The 21074-nt window shown below is 39.4% G+C and overlaps 1 protein-coding gene across 6 annotated transcripts in view; it reads left to right on the top strand.

The window, feature by feature from the left end:
* stil (STIL centriolar assembly protein) overlaps positions 1-21074 on the top strand; it is a 71858-nt gene that overhangs the window by 24375 nt on the left and 26409 nt on the right. For 5 of the 6 annotated variants that reach the window (XM_084692653.1, XM_084692651.1, XM_084692650.1 and 2 more), the window contains 5 exons: positions 844-956; positions 1074-1149; positions 8944-9726; positions 17683-17815; positions 19402-19564. In XM_084692653.1, coding sequence (XP_084548779.1) covers positions 844-956; positions 1074-1149; positions 8944-9726; positions 17683-17815; positions 19402-19564 — 1268 coding nt within the window. The remainder of the gene's footprint in view (positions 1-843; positions 957-1073; positions 1150-8943; positions 9727-17682; positions 17816-19401; positions 19565-21074) is intronic. The other variant, XM_084692655.1, reaches the window with a different exon arrangement.

Below are 21074 nucleotides of genomic sequence, written 5' to 3'. Positions count from 1 at the left end.
ACTGTCCCCATGGGTGTATCCAGACCTATTGGAAGACTCAGGGGATGACTGCCTGGTGCCCCCATGGTTGAAAAAGTGTTTTTAAAATGCCCTCTAGACTGGCAAAAATTTGACCAAGTGCCTGACTTTCTGCCTTTCACATTGTGAAATATGCTTGAGTGCACAGGATGCCCCACGCAATAGATGAGTGTGCCCTCCGTAAATGTAAAAACATGTCTCAATGAGTTCCTTTTATAGTATAGAAAATGTGATGCAGTACCCTATAAGGTGCCCTTGCAATGGCTTAAATTGGACTGTTCCATGCCCTTACTTCCAATGCAAAAGGTATATATAGGTATATATATATATATGTATATATATATATATGTATATATATGTATATATATATGTATATATATATATATGTATATATATATGTATATATATATGTATATATATATATGTATATATATATATGTATATATATGTATATATAGGTATATATATATATATATATAGGTATATATAGGTATATATAGGTATATATAGGGATATAGGGATATAGGGATATATGGATATATAGATATATAGATATATAGATATATAGATATATATATAGATATATATATATATATATATATATATATATATATATATATATATATATATATATATATATATATATATATATATATATATTTATTTATATTATTATTATTTTTTATTGGTGTGCAAGGTTGTGTTAATTGACAATTTGTATATAATGAAACACAAAGTTGTGTAGGTGTTCAGGTATCTGAAACACAGTGACACACTAATTTGATCTTGCTGAATGTGTTTTTGTTTTGTTTTTACATTTTACAGAATGCGGAAATGTCAGAGGGACTTAAACTCCCGTTTGAGCTCAGTGCAGAACGCAAAACAGGCAAAAAATTGAGCCTCTTCAGTGAACTGGTCTTTCATCCTGTCCTTACAAGGTACAAGATCCTCAGTATTGTAATGAATCCATGTATGATTTAATTGAATCTTTCCATAACTTAAGATGTGGTGCAAGTACGAGTTGTCAGTCAATAAATGGATCTGATTTCTACTAGCGAACATGACTCTGGAGTGGTGGATGAGGATTTGTCTCCCAGACCATCCCCAAATCCACACCCTCTCACTCAGCAGGTCAGTTATTTTTGTGTCTTCTTCCTTATGGTTTTTGAATTTATTTTTTGACCATGTTTAGTTCTTTCATGTGTACCTCCAATATCCTCCCCTGTATGACATGACTGTAAAACTACATTCATCCATAGTTTGAACTGAAGAGGTAATAGTTATCTGTTGGGGTGGACAGTATGAATGGCATAGAAATATACAGGTATAAATTCGGCCTAATGCTGTGTTCACACCAAAAGCGAAGCACATTTTTTGTGCGGCGAGATTGCATTGAAAGTCAATGCTAACACGCAAATTTGTGCCGGGCGATGCAAATTCACGTCTTTTGCTTGATGCTGTGTCGCAATAGTTTATCAATGTTGAGACGTCACTGACGTTTTAGAAGGAATGGAGGGCAAGAGTATTGTAGCTGTCTGTGGGCATCCTCTGCTATACGACACTACTTTGTAGTAGTTGATACTACCGTCATTTCATTTTACTACAGTATAGCCCATCAATCATTCAGCAAAATGTAATTTATGATGAACGATGTTACTGCTGTCGGTCTATGAATGCGTAGCCCAACATTATCAACATTCTATATTGTCGGTTGACAATGATCACTTTGTTGTCTCCAGTCAAAAGCAGTGTAGCGACCCGGCAAAAGGAGTTCTAGGTTAGCGGGTCAGCCTGTAAGTAGCATATATTCACACACAGCGACATCATAAACATTCAAGGGTCTGATAGATCCAGTTGTCCTGGCAAAACAGTTATTGTTATTTATTGACAAGGCACGGTCCAAGTAGGCTATTGAAAACATTTAGTGAAATTGTAAAAGTGTAGCCTTTTAGTTTGGAACTTCTAAGCTAGAAGCTATGATCTCTGCTTGCTCTCCCGTTTATCAGGCTCTCGCGTTTGCTCCTGACCAATAAATTGGATTGCGGCTTGTGTGTTGATATCAACATGAAATTGTGCAAAAACTCTATGCTAGTCTCTAATTAGTCTACTGCTCATCACTGGAGAAGCTCATGACTGTTGTGTTTCGCTAGCCAGTTCGCGAACAGCGCAATCACTTTAAAATTAGTTTGAATCAAACCAAAGTTTGAACACACCCTTAGATATAGACTATTTTATTTACCACTGGAATTTGCAACAGTCCTGTGTAGGCTTCATTTCCCCAAGTGCAAACGCTAAGGAGGCTCTGTGAACTATAGGGACATAGGTGAATTTCTCAAACTTGCAATGTAAAAGGTTGTAGGTCTTGTTTAGTTCTATGTAGTCTCATGTATTTCTGTGTTTCATGCAGCACCATGGTTCTGGGGGAACGCTGTTTTGTTTGAAACAGTCATGTAAAATAACTAATATGAATATGGACAATCTGTGTGTAAGGCTAATTAGTGGATACGATAAAAAAAAGAAACTGATAAAACACATATCTAGGAAAAGTCAAGAAAAACTTGGTCTTAGAATTTGATTGTTTGAAGATGTAATTTATTTTTCTCTGCACTGATAGATTATCAATCTACTGATAGATTATCAATCTATCAGTGGAGAACCCCCAAGAATCAAATCAGTAAAATGATCCGAACTTCCCATCACTTCAAGGGATATATAGCCTATTAAAAGAGCATTATTACTATCTTAATGACAGTGTTACACTGTGCCGACGAACCTAGCTCTGTCTCGACAGGAAAAGCACACTTCAAACACAGCCCCGGTCAAGTCAAATCAAATCAACACTTTATTTGTACAGCTCTTTTTACAGCCAACATCACAGAGGGCTTCACAGATGCTCACAGATCAGCACCTATGGCCAAGCTGAAGCCTCAAGCCACAGTGAGCGGACCTACGCCTCAGTCAGGACAGCAGATGAATCCCCTGCTCTAGTCTTACTGGGTGACACAGCAGGCTTCACTTCATCTGTATAATACAAGAATCACAGTGGCTTTTAGGTTACACAGTAATAAGACAACACAGTAATAAGTCATTCATTGCCATTGAAATCAAAACATTTACTTATCGATATTAATCAGTGTGAACTGTGGGCCTGCTTCTGGCTAGTGAGAAGTCCAATGTCAGGTTCCATTCCTGTCACAGCCAGTCTCAAAGACTGATGCAAATGTTCATCAGTGAGTCTTGATCTCAAGATTTTTCATCAGTTTCATGCGTGCGTGAAAAGGTTTTCTCACAGACATACGTGCTACCAAAAAGTGTGGACATCTTCATTGTACACTTTTTTATGTTTGGGTATGTCTCATTAAGGAGGGAAGCATAGAATTCAATGAGACTGTTGGGCTTAAATGCGTCTTTCAGAACATCACATTTAAACTGTGGCCCCAAACCCCTGGTTACTGCAGTAATTTACCGCCCCCCCCAACCTAACCCTGCTTTCCCCTCTGATCTGTCCAAATTTCTCACAACTCTGTGCCATCTCTCTCTCCATTCTGCTATTTGGCGACTTCAACATTCACGTTGTCTCACCTGACTCAACAACCTTTACGGAACTTCAGGACATTTTCAACTTTTTCAACATTTAACATGTCAACTTCCCCACCCATAAAAAAGGACACACACTTGACCTGGTCTGCACTGCCGTCATTACCATCAGTAATCTAACCAGCATTGACCTTGGACATTAACATCCCTACTCCCCACGTTAAGCAGAAATGCACCATAACATTCCGGAACATCAAGTCCATTAACCTCCCCTCGTTCTCCTTCGCCGCCACCGTCTCTGCCTCTGTCCCTATTCCTACTGTCTCCCCTATTGCCCTGGTCAACTACTATAATGATGCACTTTCCTCCTGTTTTGACATCATCGCCCCTATAAAATTAAAACTCACATCCCTCACCTGCTCCGCCCTCTGGTACACCCCCCCCCCCCTCTCAAGCTCGCTGTTGTCACCCCTGCACTGAAAAAACCTGGTCTTGACCGCGACATCCCCAACAATGACCGGCCCATCTCCAACCTCCCCTACCTGTCCAAAGTTGTGAGCTGTTGGCTCACAACTCAAGTCCTACCTCAACCTTCCTTCAACCCTCAACCTTGGACAAATCATCCGTCGCCACGGTCTTGACTTCCACAGCTACGCTGACGACACCCAACTCTACCTCTCTTCTAAGACCATCACCTCAGTCACTTACTCCACTCTCACCATCTGCCTTGCTGATATAAAATCATGGATGCAACAACATTTTCTCAAACTGCAATAAATCTGAAATACTCATTATTCAGACTTTCTCCCTCAACATTGACGGCTCCACCATCACCCCCTCCACCCAGGTCCGTAACCTTGGTATCATCTTAAATCCCACCCTATCTTTCTTACCCCATGCCAATCACATCACCAAAACCGCCTTCTTCCACCTCAAGAACATTGCACGCCTCCGGCCCTCTGTCCTGTACCACCACCCAAACTCGAATTCATGCCCTCATAACCTCCAGACTGGACTACTGCAACAGCATCCTATATGGCTCTCCAAATACTGTCCTCAATAAACTCCAATATGTCCAGAACTCTGCCGCTCGTCTGCTCACCGCCACCCGCCGCTATGAACACATTACCCCGGTCCTCCGAAACCTCCACTGGCTCCTGGTCAAACACAGGATTAACTTTAAAATACTACTCGCCACCTTCAAAGCCCTAAATAACCTGGCCCCTTCCTACCTTTCTGACCTCCTCCCCCTCTACGCCCCTACCCGTTCACTCTTAAAACCATCAGGACTAAGCACCGGACCTGCGGTGACAGGGCCTTCTCTGTTGCTGCACCCTCCCTCTGGAATGACCTCCCTCTCCCTATCCGTCTGGCTCCCAATATAGCACTATTTAAACAAGCCCTCAAAATTCACCTTTTCAACCTCGCCTTCACCTGAACATCCCCTGCTCCCTCCCTTCCACTATTAGACTTGTTAGTTTTTCTTTATAATGTTCTGTTTGTCTGTTTTGTTAAATTCTTTGTCTTTATATTTTACGGTTGTCTTGTTTTGCTTGTCCTCACACTTGTAAAGCGACTTTGGGTATTTAGAAAAGTGCTATAAAAAAATGAATAATTTTTATTATCACAGTTCTGTAACTCAGCCAACTCAAACTGATAAGAAGGCATGGCTTTGGCAATGTCGGCAGCAAAGGGGTTCTGAAAAAGGTGGATTTCTTTAGCGTTTCAGCATTTCCAACTCTTCCATGGATTTTTCAGATGGGAATGGGGGTTGCTGGTTTCTCAGCTTAGAGGCTTTGGGTAACAGGGAGATGGGTGAAGTCTTGCTTTTGCACTTGTCCCACAAGCAGTGCTCGTTTCACCTCAAATGCTTTTATGTGGGAATACATGTCACATCAGTTTCCCCTTGCCTTGGAGCTGCAAGTTGAGGCCGCTCAACATTTCTTTCACATCTCTTAAAAAGGTGAGGTCCCATTTCCATTCTGTGTCAATCAGTCCTGGGACAATGTTGCCCTCTATCAGAAGAAAGGCGTTGATTTTGGGTGCAGTGTTTCCCACAGATAAGAAAGCTATTTGTGGTGGGGGGGTTAATACATTTTTTATGCCATTTCACACTTTCACAAAATCAACAACAAACAAATCATTTCTGCATATGCAGGTAGCAATGCTAGTGCTAAATAACTATTTAACTGGTCTGCTCCATGGCGCCGGGTAAGTAGCTAGCTCCTGAGACTTCTCACCAAAAGAACGAAGGGGAACCTTCAATTAAGACATCCTTCGATTATCCTCCCCTGTTGCCTTTGAGACTTTGTAAGGCTGCTTGCTCCTCGGACACTTCAAAGTTTGAGCTAACTCCTCAAAGAAAAATGAGCAGCTTTGGTGTGTCCGGCACGTCATTGCTAATTCTTTCACTTTCTCCTTCAGCTGGGCATATACTTTATACCCCATTTCTTCAATTTGTCTGGTGATTGTACTTGCGGACAGACTCACCGCATTAAAGACGTCTTTCTTATCGGGCAAACCACCGCAACAGCATTTATACATTTCTTGACAAACTCGCCATCACTGAATGGCCTACCGTTCAGTGCAATCAGTTTAGCTACCTGAAAGCTAGCTCGAACGGATGACTGGTTCATCTGGGTTTGGCGTCCAAACGTAGTCTGATGAGCTATTGGTCCACATTTTAGCTTTAACACTGTCTGCTCTCATCCCCAGCTAACAAAATGACGTCCCCGGGACCTTTATTTAGGGAACCCTATAAGAAGACATAATACAGACGTTCCCTTGCAACGTCCTGATAACTTTCGCATACCAAATGCAGAATCAATTTCTCAACCTTAATTTATAGTCACATTTATGTATATAATGGATATTTATTGTAAACAAAGTATAAAATGCATATTACTGTAGGTGGTGAATTGAAAAGTCAGAGACGCTTGGTGTTTGTCCCTGGCTTGGGAACCACATGACATTTTTGGTTAGATTCTCAGGGAGATAATTGACTCGTTAATATCTGACAATTTTAGAAATGTGCACAAGTGTGTTACTTGACCTTGAGCGCTAAACAGTTAATGACATGAAACTCTGACGTAGGTAAAAATCGTCTGCTTGATCAGAGCACCGACCCCAAAGTATTCGTGTTCACTAATTAGTTGTTAATCTCTACTATAATATGGATTTAACCATAGTAGACCTAGTAGGATATGTAATCAATCACACAGAGGCCTTAAGTTAAATCCTACTCCAAAAGTCTGTTTATTATCAGTTAGCCGCATCAACCAGACTAGATCAAAATGTTCACCGCCGTAGCTTGATAGATACGTTTCAAGGAGAACAAGCAACTTCAAAAAGCTATCTGTTCGGAATTTACGTTGCTGGAACGTCCCGAATGTTAAGTGTTTCTGAATTTTCTTGCTGGCTTACGTGCACCTGCTCAATCACAAACACAATGGAACGTTATGTGGAATGTACCATTCTGTTGGTGGATGAATCTAACATTTACATTTAGTCATTTAGCAGACTCGCTTATCCAGAGCGACTTACAGGAAGTACAGGGACAGTCCCCCTTAGGCAAGTAGGGTGAAGTGCCTTGCCCAAGGACACAACGTCATGTGGCACAGCCGGGAATCGAACTATCGACCTCCTGATTTCTGGCCCGACTCCCTCACCGTTCAGCCACCTGACTCCCCTAACAAATACTAACTAAACTAACAAATAATTAGTTTACGTTAATAATTATAGTCAACAACTAAGGGACATTTTAATAGGTAATAACTAAGGGACATTTGTTTGAAAGCCAACCTTCATTATCAAATACAGATATATAATTAAAGGATATAGGCCTATTTAAAATTGAACTTTCAAAAGTGTCCCTGGCTTTGTTCAGAGGGCTGCTCCAAATGTGTGGGCGTCCATAGTTTGGGGACCCCCAAAATAGATTAAGAAAAACAAATATATTGTGATGTATACCGTTTCATCCATGCTTCATAATTATACTGTGACCCAGTCAAAAGTATAAAGACACATGGACATTAGAAACATTCAATTGTCTAATTTAAAAACGGTTGTCCTGGCAAAACATGTAATGTTCTTCATTTATTGTCAGGACACGGTAAAAGTATTGCAAATGTGATAAGCAAGTGTAACTAGTTTGGAAATTCTCACATTTCTATTGAAATGTCTCCTTTTATTTATAACTAACATTGATTCCCAACCGTTCCCAAATAAACGGATTACCTATAATAGCTGTAATGTTCCATATGTAGGCTGTGTTTGCCTGTGTAGAAAGTGTGATAGCCCCCCCCCCCCCCCCCTTAATCACCGACTAGTGAATTGGCAGATTTGGTCTCGAGTCAAGTACCCTTAAACATAATGAACAAGTAATTTTGTCAACTTTCAAGCACATTTTCGGCGTGTTTGGCTTACATATGTCATACGTTTGTTCCCTTTACATCCTTGGACTAAATAGAATAAATAGGCTGACCTCGGGCATTGCATTGTTTATAGGATTCATTTTTCTGTTAAACCTGGTACACCGTGAATACATCTTTCAGGCTGTTTGGAAGGTGTGATATCTCATCCCGCCTTCTAAAGATCGATTGCAGTGAATCAATTGATTTTGTCCCTCAAGTTCTCTTCAACATACACTCTACTCAAGTCAAGTTACTGTCAACATTCCAAGCATTCCATTCTTTTGCTTACAGTTCTTTCACCACCACAAGAATAGGCCTATATTTCCTTAAGCTTATATATTTTTCTTCATCCACAAGATGCTTATGTGCTCATTTATTGTAACTCACTTGACTCATGTTTGATGATTATGTGCAATCGAGAGGTTCATTTTTGTCACAAACAATGTGGAGACTAGTGTTGACTAGTGTAAGGTAATTAAACTTAGCAAAAAGTATAATACATTTTGCATTTCAATTCCAGTAGCAAGCTCCACTCACAAACTCAAAGGCAGAGTCAGTATTTTACAGTATCTCAGGAGCGGAAAATACAAATTTAAACTACAATAATGTTGTAAACATGCTCAAGTGGATAGATGTGTGTAGATATTGAATGTGGAGCAGAGACAATCTCTTGTACCTGTACACTTATCCACATCACTCCATTAACATATGGAGAATTTTGAACTTCAGAACTTGTATGTCTATCTGAAATGACTTTCTGAACCCAGCAGCTTTCTCAGTAAAACTTGCCAATGTGATAGGGGTAATAGATTACCCCAACAACAAGCAAATTCTTACTGTACAAAACTCTTGGGTTTGGAAAATTCATTCTGAATAGTGAACAGGATGGCTCAACAAGTTAATGGCTCAAACCCAACCCTTTTAAAAATGCACATGAATAATAATTGCTTTTTGGTCTTGTCTTTGTCCTTTTCAGACTAACCGTGTCCACCCCTCAGTGCCTGAACTTTCGCTGGTAATGGAGGGTAGTTTTATGGTGGGCTCTCACATTACTGGCCAATCCCACAATGCTCCAACCCCGGATGTACAACCGACTGGCAGCAATTCTGCCTACTATGCCCACTCAGAACCTAGACACCCAGATCAGGCTGCCCCACTCACTGAATCTACACCAATCAGAAGACCCTTAATGGTAGTTGCCCACCAAGATCATCAACAATCTCTTTCTTTCAGCAAAAAGTCTAAATCTTTTTGTAGGAAGCTGGCCAAAGATGGATGTACACAATGTTTATCATCCTTATCCTCCTCTGTGGCACTCAACCACAAGCACTTCCAAAGCACCCCCAACTCCAACCTGAATGTGCCTTGCTCTTGCATTTACACCCAACTCGATGATCGAACCCCAATACACCAACCAAACGTCCGACAGGGGTCTAGCCCTACTTCACAGCCACAAGTCAACTGCCTCTCCCCCTTCGCCCTCACGCACCACAATCAAAACACAGAGTGTCTTACCATAGGCCCACAAACACACACCTTTTCAACACACACAGAGTGCACTCCTATAAATAAAAATGGTAGAGGTTGCTTTGAGCTACCGCCTCCATTTGACTACCTGAAACAGTGCCAAGATTCCTCCCCTGTTGCCACCACATTGGTGGACCAACAATTTGTTGTTGGACCAACTGGAATCTTACCCACGGATGCCTACCAGATCCTTCAAGACCAGGATCGACAGCTTAAGTTTTTGCAGGCTCAAGTAAGACACCCAGTTCTGTTTTCATCACTACAGACAATTATAATTGTATAATACCCTGCGTTGTTTAACCATGTAATGTTAGTATGAAAACCATTTTTGAAAAGCATGTGAAATATATTTGTTTAAATGAATAATTCTAAATCGAGAAGGCAGAATTGCAAAAATTCCAAATCAAATGCTTCATTTTAGGGATGCAAAATATATATCAAACCTAAATAATTATCGGCAGATAATTGGATATTGATATTTTTTTGTACTCCAATAATTGAATTACAGCTGAGCCAATTATAATAATAATAATGTATTATTATTAAAGACGCTTTACATGTGCAAAGACAAACAAAACAATACAACAGCAAAGATACAAAACAAACAGAACATTTTTAGCAAAAAAGCTGTGTGAAAATTGTCATGTAGTAGAGGGTAGGGAGCAGGGTGAAGGTGAGTTGAGGGTTTGTTTAAATGATGCTATGGTGGGAGCCTGATGGATGTGGATGGGGAGGGCGTTCCAGAGGGAGGGTGCAGCAACTGGGAAGGCCCTGTCACCCCATATCCGGTGCTTAGTCCCAGTGTTTGCGCCGGCGGACTTCAATCTAATATTATTTTCATTGACTTAAGCACAGCACACTGTTGTCCCGTCATGATGTCAACGTAAAGGCCTTTTCAGGCTGAGTCTGAATATTTCTTACGAAATTTTGAAAATAAGCCAGCTATCTCTGTTATTGCACAACAGATCCATCATTGTCGTAACCCGACAATGCTTGATAAGAGAATCCTGAGCTATTTTTGCGAATTTCGGACACTGTATAAACTGACCAACCAATAAGATATCAAGTTCTGGTAATGTGACTGTAAGTTACCTTCTCGGATCTTTGTTTAAACCTGCTGGAACCATTGATCCATCTTTTGAAGATGGCTGAACAAATGGTCCTTTTGGTGTTGAAGATGTATTAAATAGTTGATTAGATAGATACCCAATTGCTGTTAAAAGTACCAAGTCAATGAAGTGAATAGCCAAGTTCAAGACGAAATCAACTTATTTATTATAGATATATAAGATCTGCACTCAAGTTGAGCATCTCAGAAGACTGGACAAAGAATACAGGAAGGGCAGTTAAATAGTATCGCAATATGTTTTTTTTTTACTCTCCCAACAAACCTCAGGGGTATGACAATCAACATGGCCTTTCCAAGCATAGAAAGAGGACACCGCATGCTAGATAGTGTTAGATACACAAATATTGTGTATTATATTCAGAGCATTCCAAACAGTATAAAAGTAATAAAATGATGTAATCTGTAATTATTGTTATCCCGCCCACAGGATGGAAACCCCCCCTCCTCTCCCAGTTACTGCGCACTAAATTCTAACAAATATATTTTTAGACTTCTACACATGCCATACATCATTGAGAAGCTATGATTCTTGTGCTTCCATTGATGTACCCCATTTCAAGATCGGGTCGCAACAACAAGGACACAACGTCTTTGTAATATACTACGTTTGTTGAAAAGCGTGAGGAAAAAGTACGTAGTTACCTACTACGGCTTACAGGGGTCGAGTTATGCAAACCATCCCAACAAAAATGGTCTGGTTACATTCCCAAAGGTCCAAACTATCGAACCATGTCAAGTGGTTAATCCAAAACAATGGAATACCTCCCACACATAGCCACGATCTTGTTGCATCATTCGCTGTCATCATCCGCCAGTCACTCATGCACTGTTGCTCATGGAAGGAGTTTTACTTCGAATATTTACGAACAGAAAACGTGATGGGCGCTACACTCTGACCTTTTGATTGACACCTTGTTTGACTCAAACTGGCTTTGCCTGCCTCTCAAATGAGCTTGTTAGCCTTGTAGCTAAGGAAATGCTGCAAAAGCTAATAAACATGATTGGTATGTGGAGCCTTCAAATAAAAGTCCAGGCGCAAAATGGATGACAGAAGCAGTCTTCTGTGTGTCAATCCTGCTGAATCAGATAAAGCACTCCAATGTGTTCATGCTTCAGTTTTTGTGTTTCAGCAATGCTAATGGGGGATTTAGCTATAATATATGATAGTTCTAAGTACCACCTTTCATTAGAGATAACAATTATGAAAAATAATACATTTTTATTAGGGCTGTCAAAGTTAACGCATTAATAACGCGTTAACGCATTAATAACGCGTTAACGCAATGTCATTTTAACTCGACAAAAAAAATTGTGCCGTTAACGCAGGTTTCTTTTTGACCCTGGGAATCACCTGTCATCACATGATTTCGACTGCCGACAGTTGCTGAATGATGGACAGGGATTTTAGATGGGAAGTCCCATTTCAAAAGGCTCGGTTGACAAAACTAAGGATGTGTGTAGCCTTCTGATTGTCAGGCTGAGTTTAGTTATCACCGGAGGACTTCCAGCCTAAACCATCATATGCAAGCAAAGCACCCAGCTAGCAGCAGCGTTACACTGAAACACTGGAAGTTGGAGACTTTAATAAAAACGCGCAAATAAATCTATTGTCTACACAACACTGTTTTCAACAGATTGACTTCACATCATTTGAAATGATAACATTACTTGTTTCCACTTATGTTGTTGGAGCAAACTGGATTGACTTAGGTGGGTAGAACGTGAGGCTACAGCTTGGCAACCAAACCATATCGTGATTCTACTCGGCTTCAGTTAGCTAGCTAGCTCTAGATATCTTGCTGAAAAATAACATGACAAAGATCTGGACAAACATGGATCGTGAATTGTAGATTTACATTACACAGGTTATTTATTTGAATGAAACACAGTCAGGAACATGAATCAACATTAGCCCCATTGCCAATAAACTAGGCTAAATTATCACACATTCTACCTATGCTCTTGCGTGAGCAAGCTAAACTTGTTTACATGCCTACAGTCTAGGTGTTACTAATAACAGTTACTAGCAATGCTAACGTATCCTGTATCGAGCACCTGCCTTTCTCCAGTTCTTTCAAATAGATTATCTAGACAGGCGTTAGCAATAAGCCAGACTGCTGTTTGTTTTCTGGCTATTAGAAGCTTCCCATCTAATGCCGACAACAGCTAGTCTAGCTAGAGTCATTTGATGTGTGTAGAAACGTATTTAGCATTCTACCTGGTGTGCCATATACAGGAAACGTTAGCATTGCTAATAACTGTTAGCACAACATCATACTGTCCTTATAGCTTGCGGTTGCATGAGCATAAGGTCGTACCAGCACCTCTTTCCAGGTTCAGCTTCCTAGCAAATCCTGCTTGAAATTGTCCAAGGTTGTCAAAACTGTCTTGGGTGAAATGTTCAGAGCAAATTAATGATTGAGTGTCGAACTTCGCCGGGATCTTCTCATAGACAACAGCAGCTATGCCTGTCGAATGTTTGACTCCTTGGGAAGACTGTGAGTGTTTGCCTTCCCTGTACAGCCTGGAACACAGCATTTACGACCGTGGTCCATTTTCAATATCCTTGTTATACTTCAAAACGTTCTTCTTTGTAATTCCTTATAAGTTGCCTACACAGAGCAGCGCGCAGCTAAACGCTACCTCGGGCTGGTCTGGATGTAAATTTTGGGGTGTGACGAAGATACAGACCAGAGCCAAAAAGGGTGGTCCCCCGTCCTATGTCACACAGGTGGCTTTGTTGAAAAGCTAGCGTTTTACAGGCACATTTTTTCTTTTTGAGATTTGCATAGGAAAGAGGTGTCAATGGACTCTGATCTTCACTGCATGTTCATTTTACCCACCGAACTGTCGTTGTTCAACTATGACAAGTTAAAATCGGTTTTGCAATCAATCGCACCTTAAAGAAAGATGCTGAAGTCGGGGTCTTTGCAAATCAGTATCAGAAGGGATTTTATTCGCCATGAGTGTTTGCACAAACAAGGAATTTACTTTGGCTGGGAGGTGCATACATTAAACATATAGGAATATTAAACTTAAATATGTGGACTAACTATACAAAAGGAGCAAAGTCTAGCTAATACTAAGGGGGGTCTAGCTTATACTAAGGGGAATAAAAAATAAAAATATAAGTAGCCATAATTTACAATTTAACCTAAAAATACAGATAGTACAAACGATACAATAGTGCAATGTGCAGGGTGTCATTGTGCAGAATGTGATTTTAAGTCAGTGTGAGTCCTTGGCCTTGTTAAAGTGGCCAACAGCGGATGGAAGAAACTGTTCTTATGGCGTGAGGTTTTGGTCTTGATGGACCGCAGCCTTCTGCCGGAGGGGAGTAGCTGAAACAGGGAGTGTCCAGGGTGGGAGGGGTCGGCCACAATATTCCTCGCTCGCCTCAGGGACCTTGAGGTGTGCAGATCCTCGAGGGAAGGCAGATTGCAGCCGATCACCTTCTCAGCAGTGCGGATTATACGCTGTAGTCTGCTCTTGTCCTTGGCAGTGGCAGCAGCGTACCAGACGGGGATAGAAGAGGTGAGGATGGACTCAATGATGGCTGTGTAGAAGTGCACCATCATTGTCTTTGGCAGGTTGAATTTCTTTAGCTGCCGTAGGAAGTACATCCTCTGTTGTGCTTTTTTGGTAAGGGAGCTGATGTTCAGTTCCCACTTGAGGTCCTGGGAGTTAGACAAACAGGACTGACAAATGCCCAACCAACCCCCCCAAAATCAGAGAGAGCGCGGAATGAACATTAGACGGCTTTTATAGTGTCCCAAACCAGCCTCAGCTGGAAGTGCGCTGATGAGAGGGTGGGGCTTGATGAGCACCAGATCGGAGACGCTGGCTGGAATCGAGGCGTCCTCGCCGACCCGAATGGTTCCTGCGGGGTGACCTGAGTGTGATACAAAACAGCAACACGCAGAACAAACGGGAACAGAGACCTGGGAGACGTAACACATACATTTCATAACTTAACCAAATACGTGTTTTATCAACAACCTGTGGGTCCTTGGAAGCCTTGCCGGGTTCATGTCAGTCGACTTGGCACTTCCTTAACATTAACTTGTCCCTGAACGCTAAAAATAACTAGCTTGTGAATACAGGTAACAGAAGTTATCTATCACTCTTCTTTTCATGGTCACTTGAGCCAGGTGATAAGAGAACAGTCTAAGTAAAGTGTTCTGGGACTAATTGTAAGAGAATAACTCATGTCCTTTCTTGGCCTTTGATGTCCCTCGGTCTGTGGTTTTGGCAATAATATGGCCCTCTTTTGTGTGCTTTTGGTAACTTAATACGCTTAATTTGCCTTTGTTTATCCCAGTGTAGTGCACTCTTACTGCACTACATTTTTTTTTAAAGACACCAGCAAAATATTAACTTTGCAGAGTTTGCAGTTCTCGAGAGTCCTAGGAAACTAAAGCCTAATTCGTACACGCACGCACGCACACACACATTTTCCTGTCATTATTAGACATAAACAAGACTTAAGTCTCTCCTGTTCTGAACATACCCAAACTTGAGGCTGGAACAGGAAGAAATCTTTTTTTTTTTTTTTTTTTTTGTCTTCTAGCAATTCATATCGATGTTACCCCTTGGGAACAGAAAAAGTACAAGTTAATGGTGTTAAACAGACTAATCACAAATGGAAACAAGTTACAACAAGTCTTATACCACAAAGCAAAACTCTTAAAAGATGAATAACAAACAATGAAATAAAACATTCGGTTTTGCCTCCTATAGTAGGATGGTGTTAGCCTGGCTGCCCACCTAACTTAGCCCCGCCCACAAAAAATGTTGGTCGGTAAGTTGGATCTGGGATCGCTAGTTTTAGGAAAAAGTATGTCAGAACAGGAGCTGTTCGGACCAATCAAATTGTCAGTGCGGGCTTAACACAGTGACGGACAGATGAACAACAGTAACGTAATCAACCACGTCACCAAAGAGCGCTGCTCTGGTCTGACTCCCTCGCTGTAAACAACTGTTTATTAAGTTAAAGGTTTGTTGTAGATTAGGCCTTGAAGTGGTATTGAAAATGTATTACAATGTATTGACATTAACTTCAGGGTTCCTGCATATACCCTGAATAAACAGACTAGTAATCTGAAGGCTACCAAGTTTGAATGTCTGACAGATCTTCATTCCACGCTAACATACAGTTTCACAGTTGCACATCTTTAAGACCCTAATTTACCTTCATACAGATCAGTGTGCCGTGATGCCCAAGCATAAATGTTATTCATTAAGCTAGGGAATTCAAACAGAAAACAGACTAATGACTTGACTTGTCTTATGAATTTCTGTGAAATGAAGCAGGAACGATTTAAAACGATGATTTTTCCCCATAGAGGATTGAGCCTAGGACACAAGCCTGATCCCATCTCTCGTCAACATCTCACATTTACACGTTTGGTGTTTGGTTGTAGTATTTAATGCAACTGTACCATTGTCTTACCTGAATATACAGATAGTCATTGCTCTTCACCATCATCGCCTACTACCCCTTCTGTGGTTTAGGCCGCAAACAAGAGTTCTCCAAGCATCTCGGTCCTGAGCCAACATCTCAAGCTGTCCCCAAGTGTAGCCCATTTTCTTGGCGTCTGCCTCCCAGTCTCTATGCCAGGTGTTTCTCTTTCTTTTCCCTTGGGGATTCCACTTGAGGGACTGTCTTGTGGTGTTTGTGGCTGGTTTACGGAGAGTATGGCCTATCCATCTCCAACGTCGTTGGAGGATCTCTTCGTCCGCTGGCTTTTGGTTGATACGTTCCCACAGTTTTTTGTTACGGATGGTGTTAAGCCAGTGGATCTGGAGGATTCGTCGCAGACAGGTATTGATGAATGACTGGATTTTGTTTGTCGTATTCACTGTAGTCCTCCATGTCTCAGCTCCATAGAGTAGGACTGACTTTACATTGCTGTTAAAGATCTTGATCTTTGTTGTGATGGCCAGGTCTTTGCTAGTCATTGCTAGAGAACAGTAATTAATACAGTAATTTAAGTTATCATTAATAAGCTCCTATTATTTTCTCTGAAATATTGACTACACAATATAACTACCTAGCAATGGTATGGTTGTGAAAAACATATAGTCGAACCTATCTATGTTCAGACTGGGCACTCTGGAAGATAGGAAATTCAAAATGCTTCAATTCAGATTCAGTTTGACCTGAAACAAAGTTTTTTTTTCAAAAAGCTTTGAACAAGTTCATATGGAACACAACTTAAATTGTGAGGGAGTTTTATTCACTCAGACTATACTGCTTTATAATAAAAATCCACAAAATTAGACTTGTTCTTGAATATAAAATATATTTAAGACATGTAGTCTCATACTACAATATCCTTCTCCATAATATTCAAATCTTACTCAGCAAAACAGAGTAATGACTGTCAGAAGCCTTACAAAAGCCAATCAATAAACCTTTCAATAGAACTTACTTCAGATACTTAAGCAACCACAGATTGGCCTTAGTTTTGAACAATACAGGTTCTAATTTGTTTAACCAAGCCAGCTGCTACATTTCCAGACGACAGGGCAGCTAGCTTCATTTGCACAATATGCCCAGAGAGAGAAAACAGCCTCCTACATGGTAAGATATGGCCAAGTCATATCACGACAGGTGATTCCCAGGGTCAAAAAGAAACTTGCGTTAAAGGCACTTTTTTTTAGCGTGTTAAACTGAGAGTTGTTGGATTAACTTTGACAGCCCTGGTGGATATATAAGTATTGTTGGACCATAATTGTAGGGAAATCTTTTTTGCTGCATAATGTGTTCTGGTCAACTTCTCAGGTATTGCACATCAGTCCTGTGTGCATTAAAGCTATATTGTAAAATAACTCAATCTTTCAGTCTTGATTCCTGACAAATTGCATGGGTATCCCTATTTGTAAAATAATAATTTGTCTAGTTGAACTCTGCTATGGTAGGATAGATTATCAGTATTTGATAAACACATACACATGTTGTGTTATGCTACATTTGCCTAACTATGTCAAGACTTTTATGTGTAATTAATACTTAACTGACTGTTGACTTGTTTGTCTAATTATTCCACATACCAGATCCGAAAACTACTAGAGTGTCAGGAGAAGCCAGTCTGCCAATTGCCATCCACAGAAGGGACAGCCATTCAAACCAATCAGACTTTTCCAGCACATCTTGCATTGAATAAAGTTAACATTGCAGTAGAAACAGGTACTTGTGACATTGTTTAGTAATGCATTATCATTTTTCATTTTGCCAAAATCAATCTTACAAAATTCTTAAATTAATTTATATTTGTTATTGGAAATGTATTTTAAGAGCTTTGTATGTTATTTAACTTTTGAGTCCGTTGCAAATCCTGATCCTTAAAACTATAAACGCCAAGCCGGTTTTCACTACGTATAGCATGGTTAGGGGTCAAATGACCCTTGAGTTTTCAGACAGGGACGTTGTTACCGACACGTAATGATCAGTAGATCAAAGGCAATGTCGGATTGTTTGTCAATCTGTCATTAATTTCCTTGTTGTTGGTAATTATTGAATTAGAACGTTTGTTGTCTAGCCCTTCAATCATTCAGCAAATTGAATTTATTGGCTAAAGGATGTCGCAGGAAGTAGCCTGACATAAATATTTCAACGACGGTCAAAAGTATACACACGCATGGACATCATAAATATCCAATGGTCTAATTAGATAGTTATACTGGAAAAAGCTGGTACTATCCTACCATTAGCAAAATTGTTGCAAACTGTCCTGCAAATAATGATGGTTTTGCCCATGTGTCAATATATGCTAAATGTCTTATTCTTTATCCACTTTACAAAACATACTTGCATTTTACCATTAAAATTATTGATCCCGCTATGTCAGGACACAAAAATTGCGCTTCACGTCTACACGTAAATGCCCATTGTAGTGCAGCTAATGCACTTCATAGATTCAGTTCTATTATAATGTCATAATTTTGCACATAATTATAAGCTATATGTAAACTGTACTTATTTTGTTAGATAAATAAATCATATTTAGGGTATACAATCTTTGTCTGAATGACGGACTTGTGCAAGGGAACCCAAAGTGAAATTGGAGCTTTGAAAGACGGAAAGTAATGTCCGAATGCGTAGCTGGCAGCAATTCACACAGAATTGTTTAATCGCCAAGTACGTGGTCATAAACAAGGAATTTACTTTGGTGGGCAGGTGCATACAGTAAACATTATAATGAACAAAAAGTAAATGTAGAAAAGTTACAACAAAATAAAATAAACTACTGACAGAGCTATACAATATAAAATAAATACTATAGATTAAATAATATGAAAATGAATGAATATGTTCAACCAGAATATGAGCAAAATAGCCTTAAATTAGCTATGTGTATATATATATATATGTCTATATATATATATATATATATATGTCTATATATATATATATGTATATATATGTATATATATATGTCTATATATATATATATGTATATATATGTATATATATGTATATATATGTATATATATATGTCTATATATATATGTCTATATATGTATATATATGTATATATATGTATGTCTATATTTAGATATGTCATATAGGTTTTCTAGTGTTAAGTAGTGATGCACAACTTTTAAGTGTAGGTGAAGTTGTTAGATAAGTGTCATGTATAGTCTGCATTTTAACAAAATTAGGTAATAAAGTATCTATAATAAGTTATTCTGTTATATTCTGTGAAAACATTTATTTCCTCAAAGGCTAAATGTATGATAACACTATGTTAATTGTTCACCCACAATTTGTAGGTGACAGTCTTTTTTGGGGAGACCCGGATGTTCCTTCATATGAAGAGTGCTCACAGCAGGACTGGCATGCAGACTTTGACCCTGATGTCCCTGATGCCAACATACTTGAAGAAATGAAGGAGAAACATGCGTCAGGTTCACCTTCAAACCAGTTGATGCAAAGGTGCTTGCACACTGCTTCTACATTGACCAAGATCACAACATTCGGAAGGTGGCTTACCAACACTTAACACAATAGCATTGCACTTACCTCTAGCATACTGCTTTGCTATCTTGAGAGGTATACCTGTGTGTTGCCTTTCATTATTATGATTATGAAAGTGCAGATTGTAAACTTTCAAATGAAGTGATTTACATGAAAATAGTTGAAGAAACAAATCTGAATGTTGGTAAACCTGAATTGCTCAAGAAGAGAAATCCCCCTTGAAAGATTCTAGACTTTTTCGCGCCTTCAAACAGGGTGTGATTGTTTTTATCATTACAGGGCTTGAAATTAACTTTTTAATGTTAGCACCAGAAACATTTTTGGCACACCCACCAAAAATGCTCATTGTTTTTTCAGCTCTTCAAATTTTGAGCACGAGTTAGCTCCCTGTCATGTGACAACGGAGCGCAGTGACAAGGAGGTATTGACGACAAATTTAAACCAATCTAAAATCTGTATTGAAGAATGTAAAGAAGAAGTTTAAATGGTAATGTAACATTGGATAGAACGGTAGAGCAGGCACATACTGTGTAGAAGGCTAAATAGCAAACATTTTGAATTTAAACAGATAACAATTTTGCACGATAAGAATTATTTGCACTGGCACAAATGCTCCCATATATTTAGAGGTTGCACAGATACAATTTCAGGAGCATATTTGATAATCACAATTTCAAGCCCAATAGCTATGGAAGACAAAGAGGTAACGCTACCTTTCTGAGCTGGAGAGAAAAAAGCGTTGATGGCATAAGCTGCTAAACGCCATACACTACAATATCAACAATGAACTAATTGCACAAAGGCTCAATTTTGGTACCATTTTGGGAGCATATGCCACCAAAATGAATATATCCAAATGAAGATGTGTATATATATATATATATATATATATAATCTTTGCACTTGATCAAATTCCAGGATCCAGCTTTCTTGACTTATCCTAGATTTGTGTCTTGTCACCCAGTATAATGTTTTTTGTCACACCGGGAAAAGCTATTTTTAAGGAATTTTCCTTGTTTCTTGTTAATACTAGAAGTCGAAGCTGTTTTTCCCCTACTCATAGCGTAATGATCGCTTGATGGCACTTCTTGCTCGGAAATTGACCTTGCCTTTGTCAATCTGTCATTCATTTCTGTGTTGTTAGTCTGTAATTATTTAATTGTTGGAATGCTGCCTTAGCATTCAAAGTATTGTTCTTTGAATCTTTATTCAACTTCTATTTCTTCCGTGGCACCTTTCAGCGCCCTTTAAATCTTCAGCTATTAAAACCATTCAACTTTCAAAAAATTCAGCAGTTTCAGGCCATGGGTGCTATGACTTTTTAGCTTTGTACCTCTTATGGTTGAATTAATATAAATCAATATTCATAATATTTTTTACATGGTTTTCCAATAGAGTTTTCTTTCAAATCCTTTCAAACTTCTTAAAACTTCTTCAACTTCCAAATCCTTCTTCTTCATCAATCTTT

This window comes from Hypomesus nipponensis, chromosome 26 (assembly GCF_054491055.1).
Source record: "Hypomesus nipponensis isolate SF chromosome 26, ASM5449105v1, whole genome shotgun sequence".
NCBI lineage: Eukaryota > Metazoa > Chordata > Actinopteri > Osmeriformes > Osmeridae > Hypomesus > Hypomesus nipponensis.
The sequence above is the reverse complement of the archived record's forward strand: the minus strand, read 5'-3'. Positions and strand labels throughout refer to the sequence as shown.